The following is a 22,188-nucleotide window of genomic DNA, read 5'->3' on the forward strand; positions in this document are numbered from 1 at the left end:
GATTTCGACAGACAACAACGAGGGAAAATTAATTATTTATTTCATTTTCCCTCACGGTCATCTGTCAAATCCTCCCCAACCTGACCTCGCCGCTCTTACCTGCAAGGGACGTGGCTGCTCCACAGCCCTGACTGAGAGGACAGAAGATACACCTCCAGTAACCTCACCTGCAGACCGGGGCTTCCACTCTCTCCTCTGTCCCCTTTGGCGCCAGGCGAACCCTGGAAAACAAAATGAGCATGGTAGAAGTATTTCAATGCTTTGTTTTTTGATTAAGCTTCCTTACAAATTATTAATGCCACAAAGCCATGCAGCAAGGGGCAGACACACTACAAAAACAAGATAAAAATGGTCGACATTGATGGCTGTAAAGTGCAGTAGAGGGTTGTGGACACCATGCTACCAGGATATCAGCAGGCTGTACAGTGCAGTAGAGGGTTGTGGACACCATGCTACCAGGATATCAGCAGGCTGTACAGTGCAGTAGAGGGTTGTGGACACCATGCTACCAGGATATCAGCAGGCTGTACAGTGCAGTAGAGGGTTGTGGACACCATGCTACCAGGATATCAGCATGCTGTACAGTGCAGTAGAGGGTTGTGGACACCATGCTACCAGGATATCAGCAGGCTGTACAGTGCAGTAGAGGGTTGTGGACACCATGCTACCAGGATATCAGCAGGCTGTACAGTGCAGTAGAGGGTTGTGGACACCATGCTACCAGGATATCAGCAGGCTGTACAGTGCAGTAGAGGGTTGTGGACACCATGCTACCAGGATATCAGCAGGCTGTACAGTGCAGTAGAGGGTTGTGGACACCATGCTACCAGGATATCAGCATGCTGTACAGTGCAGTAGAGGGTTGTGGACACCATGCTACCAGGATATCAGCAGGCTGTACAGTGCAGTAGAGGGTTGTGGACACCATGCTACCAGGATATCAGCAGGCTGTACAGTGCAGTAGAGGGTTGTGGACACCATGCTACCAGGATATCAGCAGGCTGTACAGTGCAGTAGAGGGTTGTGGACACCATGCTACCAGGATATAATCAGTAAGTCTGCAGGCCTTGGTGTTGTAGCTTCAGAAAGTGATTCATGTGCGGATTGTAAGGCGCATCAGATGGGGATTCATGTAAGCCTTGCAAACTGGGTGTTTTAGGGTCAGATAGTGATTCATGCAAGGCATGTAAGGCAAGCAGGCGTTGATGTTGCAGCCTCAGACAGTGATTTATATAAGGTTATAAGGCATGCAGTCTTAGCTTTTGTAGCGTCATGTAGGGATGCATGTAGGGCATGCAGGCTTCGATGCTGCAGCCTCAGGTGAAGTTTAATGCAAGACATGTCTGATTGGTGTTGCAGCACAAGATCATGTAAGGCATGCAGGCTTTGATGTTGACGTTTTAGATAATTATTCCTATAAGGCAAGTAGGCTTTGATGTAGATTCAGACAGTCAGTCATGGAAGACCTGCAGTTTGGCTGCTGTAGCTTTAGAGCGTGAATCATGTCAGGCATGTACGTTTAGATTGTGCAGCTTTAGATAGTGATTCGTGCAAGCCATGCTGGCTTGGCTGTTGTAGCCTCAGATGGAGTTTAAGTCCTGCAGACTGGAGGTTGTGGGCAAAACACAATTTTGTGTATGGCATCAAGGATGAGCGTTGTAACCTCACAATGAATGTTAGATAACACATAAGGGTTGGTTTTGCAGACTCGGATGGTTTCCTTCGTTTATATTGAGCGTCTGGTTTGCAGTGACGGGTGCAGTTTCATGCACCTCATGAAAGGATGCCATTGGATCACCAAATAGAGGCTCAGGGACCAACCACACTGGAACCAGAGCGCTCAGATGTCATCATTATTCACTTAATAAGGGGGAACATCCTTTACAACGCAGATGTTGCCCCGCAGTGCAGTTACGACGTGTCTTTTACAACGCAAGTCGTAACCACGATGCGCTGGAGGGCGCTCTAGTCTAAGGAATAGTAGATTTACTATTCCAACACCTTCCCTACTGTACGTAGGCTGGTGTTGAAATAGTAAATTTAACTATTCCTAAGTCCAGCACCCCTACAGCGCAAGTCGTGGTAACGACTTGCGTTGTAAAAGATGCGTTGTAAAGTACCGCAATGTAATACATCACGTGGTAACAACGTACATCCCTTAATAAGGTCTGGCGATACTGCCCTCAAACAGTTTTGTGTGCATTAGGGAGGTTGTGTGTTGTAAGTTAACAGGGAGTCTGTATATATAAGTCTTGGATATTGTAACAAGCAATGAGCAAATTTGAAAAGTTTAAAAAATCTACAAAAAACAAGCAAAGCTTGAGCATTCTATATGCTTAGGATTTCGTGTGAAAATTGGGAATAATGCATTTCATCTTATATTTCATTTCCCCTACTTTCTCCTTTCTGTACACAAGTGAAAGCTGGCATACCTTTCCCCTGGGAGTGTCGAGACATCTACGAGGGAAACAATCACAAGGCACTCCCTGGCACGCAAAGTGCCAGATGTTGATGCATAGCGCCATCATAAAATGGTGGATTCTTAGCGAGGTTATTAAAGTCTACATTGGAGAGGTGGGTGGCGTGACATTTGTCTTTGATAGAATGAGGAATTAACAGGTGTTGAGTGGGAGTGAAGTTAAAGCAGCTTTTACTGTCAGGGCGGGACATATGGCAAATGCACTTTTGCTGCTGCCTTTATGGTGACAGTTAAAAGGTTAAGGATACAATCTCCTCACTGCTGAAGAATGTATGATTATTTTTTATTTTTCTGTTCGATTTTATATAGCGCGAACTCGACCCGAAGGTATTGGCTCAATTTACATGAGCACCAGTTATGTTACACAAGTACACATTCATTTTTGGTAGGGGCAGGAGATTAAGTGATTTGCCCAAAATCACAAGATGTTGAGCCGACGCCGAGGACCGAACATGGTTAAACAGCTCCAAAGTTGGCAGCTCTGGCCGTTAGGCCACATCCTCTCCTTGATGTCAGACCGAGAATTGTTAGCTCAATGGACAACAGGAAAATCATTTGGAAGAAACTGTTGTAAACATTTTAGGAATGCAGTTGGTACACGCTGCTTAGAATATGATAGGGCACCTTATCTGCAGTGGATGCATAGGAAGGATCTCTAAGAAAACAGAAGTTCTGAAAGATTCCTGGGAAGATACGATCTGGTGGTCCTGCACATGTTTTTAGTGGGAAAATGATACAACAACACTTCTTTGTCTGGAAAGTGAGACTAACACACTTGTGTTCTGCTCTGGGGCGCTTCCATTTTTTCTGCTATGGGCGCTATAAATAGGGTCGTGTGAAATTTGTATTTTTTGCTTTTAGGTATTTACGTGAAAGTTCAGAAAAACTGAACGCAATAACACATAATTGTATGAGTTGAAAATCTGCCATTTACTGATATAGTTAAGAATAAAATGCGTCTTCAAGTGTCAATTTTTGGACACAATGTCGCAGTTGTACGATAAAATATAGTGCAATAAACACACTTGCAAAAAACAACAGCCCCAAATTGCATTGATCCTGGATTCCTGTTTTAAAATTTTGCTAAGAACATCGATGTAATTACGCGATGTGGTATAGTGCCATCATTTCAGGAATTTTGCAGTACAAGCACAACATGAAATTCCCCAAATTACGCGAATTCTACCCGTAATATTTTCATTACAACCAGGCCTTATTGTAAGCTTCAAAGTTTTCAACTTTCATACCAAGGAGACCAGCTACTGGGTAAGACTTGTGTGCGTTCATGGCTGCAAGCTCTTTGAAGGGAGAGGCCACTTTTTGACTTAAAATATATTTGAAAGGAAGGAATTGCTTCTTTATCACGTCAAGGTTCAAGTTGAAATGATGGGTGGACAGGCGGCAGTACATGAGGATCGGCTACGTAAGAAAGCAGAAAAGAAAGGGATCAAACCAATGTATTTCAAAAGGGGCTGTCTCGAGTGTGTTGTAAGTCGTAAATGTATTATCAAGTGTGTGCCACATTTTAGGTCTTTAAGAAATCTTGCAGGAAGCCAAGGAAAGCCAGAAAAGAGGCTCAATTGTATCCTGATATCATGAGTCATATAACATAACGTGTATTTGTAAAGCACGTATCTTGGCACTGAATAGCAGATGTTTATTGTTATTCATCTTGATGTTATCGACCTCAGAAGGATGAAGGGTGATCGGACCCGCAAGGATTAGAATCTGTTACCAAAAGGTCAAACGCAGGCCCCTACAGTGGAATCATTAGTCCACGGAGCCACCAGACACGGCTAACATACATGATCAGAAGAGAGGTGTTAGGGCGGAAGGAGGAGCAGAGGTCCAGGTTTACTTGAGTGAAGGAGGATGGTGGGAAGAAGTTTTGTGCATTAAACGACATCTGGAAGACACAGAGGTGTGAACTGGCCCATCTGCACATGAAGAGAGGTGACTAGGAACAGGACACAGAAGATGGTTTCATGCCAATGTCTACGGTGCTTCACCTACAACTATTGTGTATGTTGCAGACTGTACACCCCAGTGGGAGGATGGAGTTTATTTGAGTTCAGGGGTCAAAATGAAACCAGGATCCAAAGAGTGAATGCAGGTACAACCAGTGCAAGTGTCACATGACTTTACCGGCAGCCACGTGTCACCTCTGGAGGGCATCAGCAGACATAGAGGTCTCTTCTGTAGGGTTCATGAAAACACGGGCCAGAATCAATGACTTACCGCAGGTCCCTGGACTGTGTTTCCACGCAGGCCTGGTGATCCCGTCTGTCCTCCAGGGCCATCGGACCCAGATTGCCCTGGTGGGCCTGGTTCTCCCTGTGTGACAAGAGAGTAAAAGCTCATCAGATTGTAGGGTTGCTCTATAACAGTTCCTGAATGTTTTTTTTTCAAATATTTGTGTCCAAGGTAGGCCTAGGAGGGTCAGCTCAATGTCACATCCCCAGTGATTATGTCAATAAATGCTATTTACATTCATTATAAATCAGTCTACACAGGTATTGCTAGGATGTTCTGAAAATCTGATATTTTTGTATTTCCCTCTCCTGAACCTATATTGGCACATCTAGTTTAGATGATCTTGACAGGACAGTATTTCACAACATAGCCCACAGCTACCACCCAGTGCTTTATTTGTCACTTCTACATCAAGGTACGGGTTGAAGAATTATGAAAGAAAGCTTTGTATAATCTTTGTATCTGCAAAAAAATGGTGAAGGCACAAATAGATGCTAATTATGACCTAGGGCAAGAAAAGTTGTCAAAATCTACTATCCACACCCTGGGATTATTTAAAATTTAACATAATTCTTGATATTTATGGCGCTGCCAGACATTTCTTTAAAAACGTCACTCAAAACGAATGCTAAAAGCAGGCTTGAGATAGAGAAAAGGCCTGCCAAGAGCTATTTTAGTGGGAGCGTTCTCTCATAGAAACCTATTTTTTCCATGGAGAATTAGGGCCATCATAGAAATGGTTTTTGGACAAACGTAGGTGAAGTCCATAAATGTTGAAATTTCCTGATGTTGTGAAGCTAAGAATTACACAAACATCTGGTTAAGAACTTTACATTTTTCAGAGCCTTTGGTCATAACCATACGCCCGAAGGGAGGCACAAAGGCAGAAAACCCAGTGGTGAGACAGCAAAACATATTGAATTTTTTTTTCAAATGATCTTCACAGCATATGAAGAGTTTGGCCATAGTGTAAAGGGGAATTGGCTAATAGCAGAAAAAATGAGCCAGTTTCCCACTGGTCTGATACCTCTGAGTCACAGGTGACAGTGGAGAATAAAAACACACATGAAAGTCATTATGAAGCAAACACAATGCCTTCCACCACTTACTTACAGATATACATACCTCTTACTATAGATATTGCCACAAGGTGCTCTCCCCCTGCCCTACTGAAAGCTTGCGGTGCATGTGAAACACCCACTTCGCATCCATGTTATAACACTGAATTTCCATTAGTGTCATTAAATTGGTCCTTCGTTCGAAGGAAGAGTTGTGTTTTAACGTATTTGATAGGGATACTGGCAGTTTTACCCTTTATAAGAGTAATGAATTGATGGATTCCAATGTTACTATTTTTTCATGTAAAATGTGCATATTTTAATTAATGCAAACCAATAAACACATCTTCAAAGATTAAATACAAAGGAGCCTACTCACAAATAAGTTTTCATCCATGAATGTAAGTTTACAGCCAAAAATAACTCTTCTGCATATTCCAGAAATGTACAAAGGAATTCCGGATGGATGTAAACATATCTACTGTTGGCCTGACTCTTTTTACAGGGTTATCCTCAAACTTTTTGCCTCCCTCCGCCTTTTTTTCTGACCTTTTTTTTTGCTTTAGGTCTCTGGGCACTTTACCACTTCTAGCCAGTGCTGAAGTGCATTTGCTCTCTCGCTAAATTGTATTGGTTTATCCTTGATTGGCATATATGGGTTACTACAAAATCCCTGGTAAAGGGCACCAGGTGATCCCTGGGCCTGTAAATCAAATGCTACTAGTGGGCCTGCAGCACTGATTGTGCCACCCACATGAGTAGCCCTGCAAACATGTCTCAGACCTGCCAATGCTGTGTCTGAGTGCAGTTTTAAACTGCCATTTAGAACTGGCAAGTGCACCCACTTGCCAGGCCCCTACCTTCCCATTTATTACATGTAAGTTAACTCGAAGGTAGCCGGCAAAAAGGCAGCCCCATGGGCAGGGTGCAGTGTATTTAAAAGGTAGGTCATGCACTGGTGTGTCCTAATAGTGAAATACGTCTAATGCCAGTTTTCACTATTGCAAGGACTATCTCTCCCATAGGGTAACATAGGGATTGCCTTGAAATATCTTTTAAGTGCCATTTCACATTGGGAACAGATAGAGATTTGGAGTTTGGTGTCTCTGAACTCACAATTCGAAAATACATCTTTTGGTGGAGTTGTTGTTTTAGTTCCATGTTTGAAAACACCTGAGCATGCACATTCCTGGCGAGGAATACGCATGTGCAGGCTCCCGCGCATGCACAATTTCCAAGATGAAGCCGCAATGGTGAAGTTTGTGGCGCAATAAGGTAAGTTTTATTTAAGTTGTATTTTAGCCTTTAAATATAATTTAATAAGGCGGGCGGGAAGCGAGCCGAGGGTGGGCGAGCTCGCGTAACGGAAATATCGTGGAGAGGCACGGAGATTGGTTCAATCTCCATGCCTCTCCCCGATAGTCCCTTCCGCGACTTCATCCCACCCCTAGTCTGGAGCCAGGACAGGAAAAGGCAGGGTCTTGTGCACTACAAAGACGTTCCTTTGAAGTTTGCCTACTGCAAAGGCAGAAAGGGGTAAGTATGGGACCTCTGACACCCCAAAATCAGAACACATCTGGACTAAGGACTTCTACCAGGAAGAAGAGCTGACTGCTGAAGGAGGGACTGCCACTCTGCCTGTTGCTTTGCTGTGCTGGCCTGCTGCTTGCTGCATCTGTCCTGTGAGTGAAAAGCTTTCTGTATCCTACTTCCAAGGTTCTCCAAGGGCTTGTGCGTGCTTGCCTCCTGTTAAGAAGTCTTAGGGCCATCAAAGAATTTACTTACCAGTGCCTGGGTTATTCTGCTGTCAGTCATGACTTGCCAAGTAGTGCCAACTCCAGTCCTGGACCCTTGGAAGAGTAATCTGGTGAGAAAATCCACGCATTGACTCTCAGCACAAATTTTCTAGATGCTGCACCTGCCGTGCAGTAGAACTATTGACGCAGTGGCTGCTTTGCGGATAAAGAATCAACACCATAACTGCTTTATGGATGAGAAAACAACTCGGCACAAGTGCTGAGCACTGTGTCACCAACATTGGTGGCACCCACTCCGACACAGCACCCACATCGCGGCTGGAGAATCCACACAGTGCCTGCTACGCGGTTGTGAAATTGTCACAGCGCCTGCTTCGTAATTGCCACAATGAAGCAGTGCATCTGGATTTTTTAGGCATGGTCCCTCAAAGCTGATGCTTCATCGACACTGGCCGCAGTAAGGAACTAAAGCCACGTGTCCAGAATTTGGAGCATCACCTACCCTTCCATTAAGCAACTGATGCACCTCCTCCCCTGCCTAGTAATAAGGAAACAATATATCACTTCTCCTGTGGAGTAGGGAACCAACGCATCATGTTGTATTCCGGTGGCTTACTTCCCCTGTGCCTGTTCACATCTTTGATTTTTTAAACATCTAAAAATTGTGCAAAAAAGAATGCATCCATTGATTTCAATGGCCTAAACTTATTTAACCTTTGAAAAGTGATATTTTGACTTGTGTGTGTTGCATTTTTGTTGTTTTGGTCTTCTTTCATTCAGATAAATATTGGCTATTTTTCAAAACAGGTGGGGACTCCTTTTTTAGTGGTTTCACTGTATAAATGTGTGTTATGTACAAATGCTTTATACATTGCCTCTGAGATAAGCCTGAATGCTCCTGCCAAACTACCCAGGGGGAGAGCAGGAGTTTTCTTAACTGAGTGTCTCCATTATTCTCACTAGAGTCCCTACTTGGACATGGTGCAAACCATGCTCAACTAGAGATTTCATTCCTAACATATACTTATTCAGCTTTCTCTGTCACTAGTGCACAGAAATCCCCAGTAGTAAGTTCCACTCCCAGGGTGGGATGTGCGGCCCTCATTTGGTGTAGGGGAGTGCAGCAAGTCAGCTTGCTGCACTGCCTGATGCCAAAGTGAAAGGGCAGGAATGCACCGTATTTATGCAATACAGTGCATTCCTGTCCTTTCACCTGCTCTCTCGCTGTTTCAGCATCCTAGCGCCAAAGTAGGCACCCTTGCACCATGGTGCAAGAATGCCTGTGTTGCATGCATGCAGGATTTTTTTTGTGCAGGAAGGGACACCTTCTTGCACAAAAACAATCCTGAGACGTTTTCCTCTTTTTATGTGTGCTGCACAATGCAGCACACATAGAAAAAGGAAGAAATGAGGAGAACGACGGTTCTTTCTCCTCGTTATGCCTCATCTCGGGAGGCGAAGGTTTTGGTGCTTCCCCAGCTTTACATGCTCTCATAAATCCGAGGAGGTGTCAAAATCCATGGGTGTTGCGTGGGAAAACCCAAATAAATGCCCATGGAATGCCTCACTAGTGCAGAGTAAGGCAATGCAATGATCTGCGCTGCCTTGCCTTACTCCATATCTACGAGCCCATTCAAAGGCATGCGTAGTGACTTTATGTGACCTCATAGATATGATTTTTTAATCTGCACCACAGAAGCATCACAGAAAGAGATGCTCCAGCGGTTCTGGGGCTCGTAAATATGCCAGTGAGGGTCTCTACAACCCCCTTCCACTCTGGAAATGGGCAAAGATTAATTCCAGCGAATGGCTGGCATTAGCTCACTTCCAGGATGGGACGCAGAGTAGATCAACATCAAATTCCATTCCCCCTATGCGGAATTCTATGCTATTTATATCTTTTGCAGAACTGGTGTAGGAGACCACAACAAGAGTCACGTGGCACAGATTTCCAGCTTTCCAGAAGTACATTCAGATAGAGCTCAAAATCTCCCTTTTACATTTTTATTGGTGAATAAACTCCAAAGTCTTTTTTAAAAATCTGAAAAAACTAATAACCTGGCACATTGTGCTTTCAGTGGGTCAACAAGCTCAGCGTTGAAATGTACAATTGTAAGAATGTTGGCAAACTCTTACAATTGATCCTTTTAAGTAAGTCATATTTAAAAACCTGCTGTTTCCAGTGCATTCAACTGGGACTCCAGCATGCACCTGTTTTGCATCTGATCTGTGTATGTGATGGAGGCTGTACTTTCTATATGGAGCCATGAACTCCTGCATGTGTACTATATATATTATACCTTTGCAAAAAGGAAGCTTGCACTGCTGCTGTGCTGTGCTTTTTAAGGAATGTTTCAGTAGCACTCTTACTGTCACTACTGTAATGTTTCTCTGTGTGAGGGAAGCTTGCACCGTTGCTTCCTCAACTATAACCGAACTCTATGTGACCAAACCTTGCACTGCTGCTTATGGTGCTGTGACTATTGTGTTTGCAAGGGAAGCTTGCACTACTACGTCTGTGCTATGCCCTTTAAGGGATGCTAGAACTGCTACTGTTAAAACTGTACTGTCTCTCTGTGTGATGGAAGCTTGCACTGTTGCTGCTTGTACTATCACCAAACTCTATGTGACTGAAGCTTTCACTGCTGCTGATAGTGCTGTCACTATTGTGATTGTGAGGCAATCTTGCACTACTGCTGCTACTGTGCTGTGCTCTTTAAAGAAAGCTTGAACTGGTATTGTTACTACAGCACTGTCTCTCTGTGTGAGGGAAGCTTGCACAGTTGCTGATTGCACTATAGCCAAACTCTATGTGACCAAAGCTTGCTCTGCTGCTGATAGTGCTGTAAGTATTGTGTTTGCGAGGGAAGCTTGAACTACTGATCGTGCTGTGCTCTTTAAGAAAAGCTAGCACTGATGCTGTTACTAATGTACTCTCTCTCTGTGTGTGAGGGAAGCTTGCAACATTGCTGCCTGTGCTGTAGCCAATCTCTCTGTTATTGAAGCTTGCCCTGCTGCTGAGAATGCTGTGACTATGGTGTTGTGAGAGAAGCGTGCATTTGTGCATGGTATGCTGTACCGGATCTTCCTTGAGGGTAACTTGTACTACTGCTCTTCTTGCACTGATGTTCTCTTGCTCCATCTTTTTGGTTACAAGCTCCTCTCAAAGTACCACTCGTTTTAATCAAGACAAGTAGCAGAAAATACGGCTAAATGAAACTAGACTGTGTACAGGCAGAAAAAAGTAGAAATCGCTTTTCCAATTTTAAAATTCAGAAAATAAATGTGAAGGCATCTCTGCAGATGTCTCACAAAAGGGCAATGCCCTGATTAACTGATAAAGGAAGTAAGTTACTGCTTAAGCGAAGGGGGGCCAATAGGCTTCCTACCACTGGGGTGGGGAGGTGGGTGCTCTTGGACAACAATCTCTCTCTCTCTCTTTGTCTCTCTCTCTCGCTCTCCCTACTGCAGGCTTCTCCAACAAGTAGCTTGTGAGCTACTCCTAGGTCCCCAGCTACTAGAAAGTAGCTCTCCTGTGTGCTATCCACCCTACTAAATTAGAAGCTTTTGCTTGGTTGAATTTATAGAAGTATACCAAAATTGAAAAGTGTGTATTCAAGTCGAAAATCTGCGTATTTCCAGCACTCGTAGACTGATGTTTGGTGAAGAATAGATGAATTTCCACAATGTTTTTTGTACTGGATATTTGAGTGATACATGGTGGGGAACGGGTGAGACTTATTATATATTATATTATTATATTCATTTTGTGCCACGAGCATAGTAGCACTTCTCTCATGCGTTACCCATGTAGAGCTATTCCAAAGTGACAAAGCCTTTTTGCAATATTGCTGGAGACTGTGCCTGATTCACGGTGGTGATCGCTCCCGGTAATCCTGCATACGGAGGCCACTGATGTAATCTTGTCAGATGTGGTCACTATTAAAACACTAATAATATTAGTAGCTTTGGATGATTTTTATTGAACATAATTAGTTCCTAGTACAGAAAATATTGGTGAGCCATGACCTACAGGGTTTACTATGGCAACAACATGCTGCTGTCCTTCATGGCCTGAATAACTGCCCATCCAGAAGTGGGCACCCACTGCTTGCGGAAGAGTACAGGCAGTCAGTCAGGAGATACACAGTTCTGATACCATAAGCACGTGGCTCGCTCTCTCATGCTACCTTGTACCCCTGATTCGCACCGTTCATTCATGCTTTGCTATTGCTCTGTGGGCCACGCCTCTTGGATGATCTGTGCTCTGACCACAGAAGGAGGCAGGACCACCTATCACTTAGGGCATTGGATTGTCTTGAAATTGGACTGCATTAAGAAATTTGTAGCATTTGCCTATTGGGCCTTCACTGTCCCTCTCTGGCCTTCACTTGATAGGATATTTGTCTTACCAGGGGAGCTCTGGTTTGATATAAGGGATCCTGCTGATATAAGCATTGGTTTTGCACTTGCAATGCCTCTAGCTCCCATAGTAGACAAGCAACAAGACAAGCAACATGACCACTCCAGTCTTTAACCTGTATCTCCGCCCTCTCGCCGATTTAGCAGAGCGAGTAGGCCTAGAACTCATGACATATGCGGATGATTCGCAGATTATTTTCTCTCTTACCAACTCAAAGCCTTCATCCCCCTCTGCGCTGAAATTAGGTCTTCACGAAGTCTTCAGCTGGATGTCAACAAATCAGCTGAAGCTCAACGGGGAGAAGACGGAGATTCTTCTCCTAGGTAAAAAGAGAGATCTGTGGCAGGATACCCATTGGCCGCCATCCCTGGGTGCTTTTCCCAGCCCGGCTACCCAAGTCAGAAACTTAGGGGTATGGATCGATGACTCCTTATCGATGAAACAGCAGGTCAATAAAGTAGCTGGTACGTGCTTCACTATCCTTAAATGGCTGCGGAAGATCATCTGGATGCTGCCTGTGGATACCCAGAAGACCGTAGTCAATGCACTGATTACATCTAGGCTTGACTACGGTAACATCTTATATCTGGGCTCCAATTTAGCTGTGATTAGGCGGCTCCAACTGGTCCAGAACTCCGCAGCCAGGCTGCTATGTAAGATCCCTAGGACAGCTAAGATCTCGAAGCATCTAAAGGACCTGCACTGGCTTAGAGTTGAGAACCGGGTTCGGTTCAAAGCATTGACCTATATGTTTAAGAGCAAGGCAGGGACCGCACCAAAGTACCTGCAAAAACTGGTTAGGCCCTACGTTCCTGAACGCAACCTTCGCTCTTTAAATGGAGCAAACTTTGTGGTTCCTAGATTTAAACTGGCCCGTATGGGGGGAAAGTCTTTTTCCCATCTGGGACCAGTCCTTTGGAACTCCCTTCCCTTAGCCCTGCGTAAGGAGGAAAATCTCGCCAGCTTTAAGAAAGGCGTTAAAACCTGGCTCTTTGATAAATAATCGCGGTCTTTGAACGGGTTGTTTTGTGCGCTTTCTGTGTTTTCAGCCTTCCAATCTTTGCGCCGGGAAACCCTTTGTGGGTATCTGCGCGCATTATAAGTGCAAAAAATAAAATAAAATAATAAATAAATTCATGATATTCATCCCTCATGGAATGAGGTGCTGACAAAGCTCTAACGAGCAGAAGCATTTGTTGAAATATTCCAACAGACTCAGCAGTGTTGCTGATTCTTCCCCAAAGCATCAGTTTCTGTATGTGTATGTGGAGTCCAAAACATAACATTAACACCTTCGCCGCGGGGCTAATTCCCCAGCGGCCCTGGGGGGGAGGGGAGCGCGCGCAGCGCCACGGTGCTTGTGACGAGCTCGGCTCTTCACACTGTACGGTGGCACTGTGCTGATGACGAGCTGAGCTTGTCATGACCACGCCCATTTTTAAGAACGCTCAGCACAGCGGGGGAATTAGCCTTGCATGTGAGCGCCGCGCGTGTCATGACGAGCTCAGCTCGTCATCAGCACACGCCCACCGTGCCTCATGATGAGCTGAGCTCGTCATCAGCACGCAAGGAGTTAATTCCTTCCACTGGCTTTGTTCCTATGGCTATTTTCTTGAACCACAGCATTGTGGCCTCAACTTCTTCTCTCAATCACTTTAGCCTTAGTTAGCCTCCAACCTATTCCTGCTGCTTAATGCTACCCCCTCTTACTCCTACACTGTACCCTCCTGACAAATTCCTACAGCCTCATCCCTTACCTCCTCTGACAAACCATAATACTTCTCCGGTCCACCTCACTCCTCTCAACCATCTTTCCGCCAAAGCCTCTTTTCTCTCCTAGTTTACATACCTCACTACTTCTCCTCTCTGAAAGTGTTTCAGCACTTCTGTCCAGGGAAAATCTTTTACAAATCTCACTGTTAATAACATTCCTTGTGGCCATCACCCTCCCGCAATACCCAGGTCTGCCTACACCTTCCCAAATCTATCCCCCACACACCCTTTTCTGACAACTTTAATATGCACAACTCTTTCCCACCCACTGCACCCTCTTTCACCAGTCCAGATTCCACGATTTTCACTCCTGTCAGGACTTTCGCTCTATCTACAACCTTCTCCACTGTCCTCCCAGCCTACTCTTCCTCTTCAGCATCGCTCCTGTCTATGCATTTCGGTTTTCATCTACATCTTCTACAACACTGCAACCCAACTGCATCACTTGTTTTACAAGATGGTCAGAGGATGTATTTGGCCTTCAAGTACCACACCTGACTTTCCCCGTTTAGGACAACCTATCCTAAATGAATATATGACGCTGCAACGCAAACAATGACAATGCATGCCTTTACAACGCATTTTTCACACTGCAACTACCATTGCAATGCATGATTTTACAACGCATGCCATTACAACACATTTTTAGAAACTAACATTACAATGCATACCATGACAATGCATACCAACAACACATAATACTTTTGGGGCAACAGTGGGGTAAGTGTTGGATAGTGTAGTGAAGGTGGGCGATACCTATCGCACCAGAGACCCCACCCGCAGCCAACTGAGCACCACCCATGCCTATTAGAGACAGGCAGTGGCAGGTCTGGGTCAGGGATGCGCCCGGCGCCCTGCAGTGTACCCCGCACATCACAGCCTTGATCACCTGGCACACACTGCAGGAGCTAATGAGGCAAGCGAGACATTATTAGCAAGCGTCTCTTTATGGAACCCGCGAGGCCCCCGGCTCCGTCCATTACCAGCAGCCCGGAGGGCGGGCAGGAGGCGTTAACCGCGGGCAATTAACTGCCCGTATCTGGTCATTAACGGCAGCGACTGCAGTAAGCGCGGGAGCCAAGAAATGTAAGTAACCGTTCAAGGGAGAATACAATTTATATAAAACTAATGGCTCTGTCCAGAAGAGTGGGACGTGACTGTGCTCAGAACTAACGACGCATCTCAAGCCTGCTGTCCTGCTCAGAAAGGAGACTTTTACCAAACAAGTGTGCGAGTGCAGACAAAGCAATCTTTAAATTATATTGGTGCGAAATAAAAAAAAAACCATATTTAACTGTTATTTAGAGCCCCATTTCCACAGATAAAACTGTGTAGGTACCAAGAATAACAAAACATAAAAAACAAAAACAAACAGAAACAAAATATATTTGGTTCTCCATAAATAGTTTTGTTGGCACCAGATAAATGGCAGGTACTGAAACACTAAGGGCCTCATTAGGATGGCGGGCGGACTTTGCCCGCCCGCCATACTTGCGGTAGTAGGGACCGCCCGCCATAAGGGCGGGGGTCCCGTCGGCAGCATTAGGATGCGCCCGCCACAGTGGCGGGCGCATCCCGCATTCCTACCATTGTGGCGGGCGGTGCACTTAGCACCGCCCGCCACAATGGCAGGAAAGCATGCTGTGCACTTCCATGCACAGCATGGCAGGCACCGCGCGGTGCCTGCCATGCTTTGCATGGAACTGCTGGGGGGTACCATAGGTACCCCCCATGTGCACCCCCCACCCCCCGGAGTCCCTGGGGGCCCGCAACAGTCCCCTGCAGGGATTCTCCACATGCCTTCCCGTAGCGGCATTGCCGCCACGGAAAGGCATCCACAATTGCCCATCATAATATGGCTGGCAGTGTCTGATAGACACCGCCACCATATTATTCCTTTTCCGACCCGGCTGCAAGGCGACCGGGGCGGAAAAGCGGCGGACGGTCTTTCCGTCCGCCGAGGTCCCCCCCGCCATACTAATATGGCAGGGGGGGAAAACAAATACGGATGTCGGGCGGATTGACCCCGCCAGCCTGGCGGTAGCCACCGCCAGCCTGGCAGGGGCAATCCGCCCGACATCATATTGGGCCCCTAAATTGTTACCCATGCCAAAGAAGAATCAGGCACCCTTCTTACTAGATTCTCATTACCTAGGAATCTCCACCTCTCTGATTACATTTTGAGGGTTGGTTTGACAGCACTGCTGACCACATTGAGGGCTGATTCACAAACTGCATTTGGTAGTATCTATTGTAGTACTGCACCAGCATTGCAAGTGTACCACAAAATGCTATTCACAAACTTCCAAGAGGAGGTTCTGCCTGCGTCGCTCCTATCTTTTGCTGTGCAGAGATCTCTTCCCCGCCTGCAGAGTCTACGAGCACGTAGGCATGCGTTTTAATAGTAAATGTGGGAGCGACTGGTGGAATTCATTGGAAATGGGGAATACATATGACTAAATGGGAGGGGTTTAGGAATGAGTAAGCAGGAGTTTAGAGAGGGTCAGGGATGGGTTTGAAGAGGCAGTGTAAACAATATGGCATAATATTAACACATAAGAAGGGAGAAATTGCATAAAGGAGACACAACCAAGTGATTATAAAAAATTCTATTTCATTTAATACGTATACAGATGTTCATGTTAAAAACAATTAATAAAAAGGCATGAATATGAATCAATTATACAAACAACAAAGTATACAGTAGTCGTATAATACATAGGAAATACATAAAAAAATTACATAAAGTGGCAAACAATATTATTCAAAACAGGGGGTCCTTGTTATTTACACTAATATGGGTTTGAAGAGGGACATGCACCCACACACAAAAAAAGAAGCCAAATGCTATTCCCAAACTGCATTTCTAAAGTTACTACAGCCAAAAGGTACCAAAACAGTAGGAAATTACTCCAGCTCAGAGCAGAAGTTAGCACCACACATGTCAAATCACTGATGCTGCAACAGCCTCCCATAGAACATAATGGAGGTGGGGACATAAAATAAACCCCCCATAGGAAATAATGTTAAATTAAAATAAATTGCTATAAATATCTCAAAATAAAAATACATATAAATAAAAGTAAAAAAAATCTAAAAATGGTACATATCTATTATTTAATTATAAAACATTTAATAACCTTTTTGAATTAAAGAATAATGCAACATTACTTTTTATTAAAATATAATTCCATTACTTTGGGGCGATTCACAAAGGGCCTCCACACTCATGGCAGAGGCCCCGCAGTTGTGACAGGGGCCCACAATTGTTTATGGGTCCTCCGCAATGGGTAACTGCAGTACAGAGGTCCTACAGTACGGAGGTCCTGCTTTCTACCCTAAGAGGAGCGGCAGTGTGACCTTGGATAGGCTTCTGTGTAGGCTGCCTTTTATTTCCTGGCTAAAGTTTTGCTTGAACCAGGGGTATGCCACAGGTAGGCCTCCTGGTGTAACCAAGCCCAACTGGTCCCTCGAGCTGGGCAACACCACTATGAAAGCATGAAGAATGCATGGGTCCTTTCTGAAAGGAGTACATTACCCACACAATGGCAGAATCCTTCCCTTTAAAGGATTAGCTTGATGGATGTTTTAGCCATTTTGAGGAGAAAAAGCATATCAAGAGCCTAAAATTCACATCTTCACTCTTCGGAGGGGGAGAAACTCTTGGCGTGGGTAGGGAAGAGGATAGGAGGGGCCTTGTTGTGCTGTTTGGACTGCTGCTCCAAAGCACTGATAAGATCTGAACCTGCTCCTTCTGTGCTGATGCAGGTCTGAAGAAGGGCTTGAGGCTACTCCTTCTGCAGTGTGACACCTGCCACTGTCCCTCATCTTTTCGCTAGAAAGATTACTGATTGGTTTGTACCTCTAAACAGCATACATCTACTGTGCCTTGTGCACTTGGAATCGAGCCAGCCTTCAGATGCTGGTCCTGATACAGAAAGATTGTGAGTCTTCCCAATCTGGGAGTCAGGATTTCCAAACTGGAATGGATCTTTCCGCTAAAGAAGATTGGATATGTTAGAAAGGGGGTCTCTAGTTGGCAGTGGTTAGCACCCTATTCAAGTAGGGACCCTCACTCTTGTCAGGGTAAGGGAGTCCCACAGCTAAGATAACTACAGCTCACCCCCTTGGTAGCTTAGCACGAGCAATCAGGCTTATCTCAGAGGCAATGTGTAAAGCATTTGTACATAAACATACAGTAGAAAAACTACAAACTGAGTGTACACCAGTGTAGCCAATATTGAGCTGTACAGAATAAGACCAAAACAACAAAAATCCAAAATACATAAGTAAATATATAATTTTTCAAAGGTTCAGCAAGTTCAGTTCATAGAATTCAATGAACGCATTATTTTTAGCACAAAGTAACTTAGATGGGTCAAAATCAAAGACGGTTCGAGACGCAGGGGAGATAAGCCACCCTAAAAGCAAAGCAATGCGTCCGTTTCCTACTCCCAGAGGAGGTGACTCGTCAGTTCCTTACTGGCAGGGGAGGTGAAGCATTGGTTCGGTACTGCTAGGCAGGGGAGGTGATGCATTGCTTCCTTACTGGAAGGGAAGGGAGACATCGAACTTAGGACAAGCGCCCTCGGTTCCTTACTGCTGGGCAGTGTAGATTACAAAATTAGGGCCCAGGGAAAATGCTTTGAAATTTAGATGCACTGAGTCGGTGCGATAGCGGCAATGCAGGTGCTGCGTTGATACCACAGCTGCAAAACAGGTGCTGCATTGGAACGGTGCATCACAGATTTCGGTGTTGTGCTGCTCGACAACTCATGCTGTTGCGGTTCTTCTAACACACTGCGATGGAAAGCTGGGGCCTGCGGTGAAAGCTGTGGTCGATGTGTCGATCGGAAACCATGCTCCGGTCAAAGTTTGTAGTGATACATCGATAAAAACAGACGCTGGGAGTCGATACATGCATTTTCTCCTTTAGTTCATCACCTTCTATGTCCAAGGGCCCAGGAACTGAATTTGGTACCACTTGGCAAGTTAGGACTCTCAGCAGAAAAGCCCAAGCACTGGTGGGTGAATTCTTTGATGGCCCTGAGACTTCTTAACAGGAGGCAGGCACACACATGCCCTTGGAGAACCTTGGAAGCAGGATGTAGAAAGAAAAGCCCAGTCCTTTCACTCCCAGGACAGAAGCAGCAAGCAGCAGGTAAGCACAACAGAGCAACAGGCAGAGTTTCAGTTCGTTCTACAGTATCCAGCTCTTCTTCTTGGCAGAATGTCCTTTAGCCCAGTGGTGTTCTGATTTGAGAGTGTCAGAGGTCAAATACTTATACTCCTTTCTGCCTCTGAAGTAGGCACACTTCAATGGAAAGTCTTTGTAGGGCACAAGACCCTGCCTTTTCCTGACCTGGCTCCAGACGCACTACAGGGAGGTGGAGACAGCTTTGTGTGAGGACGGGTACAGCCGTATTCAGGCGTTAGTGACAACTCCTCCTACCACTCTAGCTCAGGAAGGCCCATCAGCTGGTGATGGCCCATCTACCTGGTGATTGTCCATCAGGATATGCAAGGCCTACCTCAGCTTTTTTGTGTGCCTGTCTAGAGTGAATGCCCAGCAGCCCAACTGCTATCCTAAGAAAATGCCCACTTTCTAAAAGTGGCATTTTCGAACATGCAATTTAAAACCCAACTTCACCAAAAGAGGTACTTTTAAATTGTGAGTTCAGATGATATTTCAAGGCAATCCCTATGTTACCCTATGGGAGAGATAGTCCTTGCAATAGTGAAAAACAAAAAAATCTGTATTTTGCTATTAGGGCATGTAAAACACAACAGCACATATTCACCTTTCAAATACACTGCACCCTGCCCATGGGGCTACCATGGGCCTACCTAAGGGGTATCTCACATGTAATAATGGAAAGGTTTGGCCTGGGAAGTGGGTGCACCTGCCAGGTTGGAATGTCAGTTTAAAACTGCACATACAGACACTGCAGTGGAAGGTCTGAGACATGTTTGTAGGGCTACTTATGTGGGTGCCGCATTCAGTGGTGCATGCCCACTAGTAGCATTTGATTTATAGGCCTTGGGCACACATGGGGCACATTACTAGGGACTTACTAGTAAATCAAATAGGCCAATCATGGATAAACTAATCATCAATATAATTTAGGCAGAGAGCATATGCACTTTAGAACTGGTTAGTAGTGGTGAAGTGCCCAGAGTCCTAACAACAACAAACACAGGTCAGAAAAAATAGGAGGAAGAAAGCAAAATGTTTGGAAATAACCTTTCAAAAAGGGCAAAGTCCAACAGTTTTCATATATTACTGTTGGACCATAAGTCTTTCAGGTTCAACCTCTTTAGGAAGAGTTCTGTTAAGAGGATTACATTGCACAGAATTCTGCCAGGTGCTCATGCAGCCAGAGATATATATATTGAACAAACCTTCAACATTTCCAACTAAACTAACTGGTCTTTGTGTCCAAAGGGCATCTTTCCTTTCTGTAGTATGATGTAAGCTGCCTATTCATCACCAGCAAAGAGGGGTGGTCATAAGAACAAGACTGGTTTAGCTGCTTCTGCAGATTTCTGCTTTCACCATCGGTGATGTGTCAATACCCATGTGCCTCCTTACTTTAAGTTAGAGTAAAGCACCAGCGTGTTTCAGTCCTAGAGGTGAGCAATTTTATATCGTCTGTACACCCCATCCTTCATCTAACCGGCATCATGTCTGCAGGCAGTTATCAGTGGTTAAGTTATAAGGACAAAGTGACTCCCCACTAAAGACAGTGTGTTGAGCTTGAAAATGGTAAATTTTCTAAACTGGAGTGTGGCTATAAAAAAACACCAAGCTAGAGCAGAATTGGTCCCAAAATGTAGCATTTTATCAGTTGCCAATGAGATTCTCACTCAACCGTAACAGCTCTTTATGCTACAAGTTGTTTAAAACAAACCCCGTTCTGAGGGGGAATTAATTTTCACTGGTGTATACCATATGTTGCCTGGTTCTAATCACTCCTGGGTATCATTATCAAGTTTTGAGCATCCATATTTGGATTTAACTTGAGAAATGCATGAATGCAGCTTTTCTGGGGGCGCAGACAATGGGTAGGTGAATCAGTCATCACATCGTTCTCAGAGACAATCCTGAGATTGGTTCAGCCACATACTCCAAGGGGACCAATCCTTAATAAAGGAGGGTCCATAGTAGCGGAACTTCAACCTACATATAGGGGTGTAATTTGGTAATCTAACCATTTTTTCTAGTGTTCCTCACAGAGGTGAGGACCACTTTCTTTTCATCACCCAATTAGGATCCCCTCCCTAAGTGAAGATTAGGTATATTTTGACAGTTCCTGATGAAATGCCATTTGCTCATTACGGACAGTAGAGACATGAAAAATGCTGACCAAGAATTTTATCTGATTTAATCTCCCGCTTTTCTAGTTATGGAGACTGGTCATTAGTAGAAAAAACTGGGGACAATATTTCCTCTAGGTTCTCGCACTTCCTTTAACCTTGACAAAGGTTCTTTATCCCCAATTAAACAGACAGCAAAGTATCTATTGTCAATTTTAACCCACTTTAAAACTCGATCTTCCTATACTGGTATTCACTAATACATCCAGTCCTTTTCAGGTGACTCAAAAGATTTCTGGTAAAGTGCCCCTTCTCGGGCCAGTTGAGCATTGCAGCACCAGCCCAACGAGAAGCAGGCCCAATGATAAAGCATTAGGCCTGGGCGGTAAATTCCATCCCGCTCGCGGAATTTGGTTAATTTCGCGTTCCGCGGAGAACGCAAAATTGCCCAAAATTCTGCGTTCCGTGACTTCGCGAATTTTTCTGCTTGTTCGCGTTCTCAAATGCGTGTTCGCGAAATATTTCCCTCCGAGCACGCAAACAGCCATTGCGAACAGAATAAGCATCGCAAACAAGCAATTCCGCATTTTCGCTGAATTTCTGCGTGTTCGCAGAGACTTTTACAGTTTCGCAGAGATTTGCGTAACGCGATTACGCAAATTCCGCCCACCCCTATAAAGCATTCCACCTTCTGGTGGGTGAGGACTCTTGCTTCTATGAGCAGATGCTACTAGTGACATATGGTGTTCTTGGCCCCTAATATATTACCTTCAATCCACTTTCTGAATAGTATACCCTATTGAATTTGATACTTTCTATGTGTCATTGCATTTGTACAAAAACATTTCCAACTTGGAATCCTAGGAAAACACAGGGGAATAGCTTACCATATAGGATTACAGTTGTAAACAAAGCTGCTCATTGTGGAATAGAAACTAAAGAGATTGTGGAAATAGCTGCTTACCTTAGGCCCTGGTGCACCCTGTTCTCCTTTGATCCCTCTTGGCCCTGGACCTCCCTGATGATAAGAGAGTTGACAAAGAAATGTGTTACTTTTCTTTAAATTGAACACAATAGGAAAAGCAAACCAATTCGGTAATACAAAAGTCCAAACACTCAAACAGGCTT

At 44.7% G+C, this 22,188-nt stretch overlaps 1 protein-coding gene across 2 annotated transcripts in view; it reads right to left on the reverse strand.

Moving 5' to 3' along the window:
• The window catches only part of COL20A1 (collagen type XX alpha 1 chain), a 491,294-nt gene that overhangs the window by 84,024 nt on the left and 385,082 nt on the right, over nucleotides 1–22,188 (reverse strand). For both annotated transcript variants that reach the window (XM_086932816.1, XM_086932817.1), the window contains exons 31-33: nucleotides 22,025–22,078; nucleotides 4,718–4,813; nucleotides 168–221 (exon numbers count right to left, since the gene is read on the reverse strand). In XM_086932816.1, coding sequence (XP_086788942.1) covers nucleotides 168–221; nucleotides 4,718–4,813; nucleotides 22,025–22,078 — 204 coding nt within the window. The remainder of the gene's footprint in view (nucleotides 1–167; nucleotides 222–4,717; nucleotides 4,814–22,024; nucleotides 22,079–22,188) is intronic.

This window comes from Lissotriton vulgaris, chromosome 7 (genome assembly GCF_964263255.1).
Source record: "Lissotriton vulgaris chromosome 7, aLisVul1.2, whole genome shotgun sequence".
NCBI lineage: Eukaryota > Metazoa > Chordata > Amphibia > Caudata > Salamandridae > Lissotriton > Lissotriton vulgaris.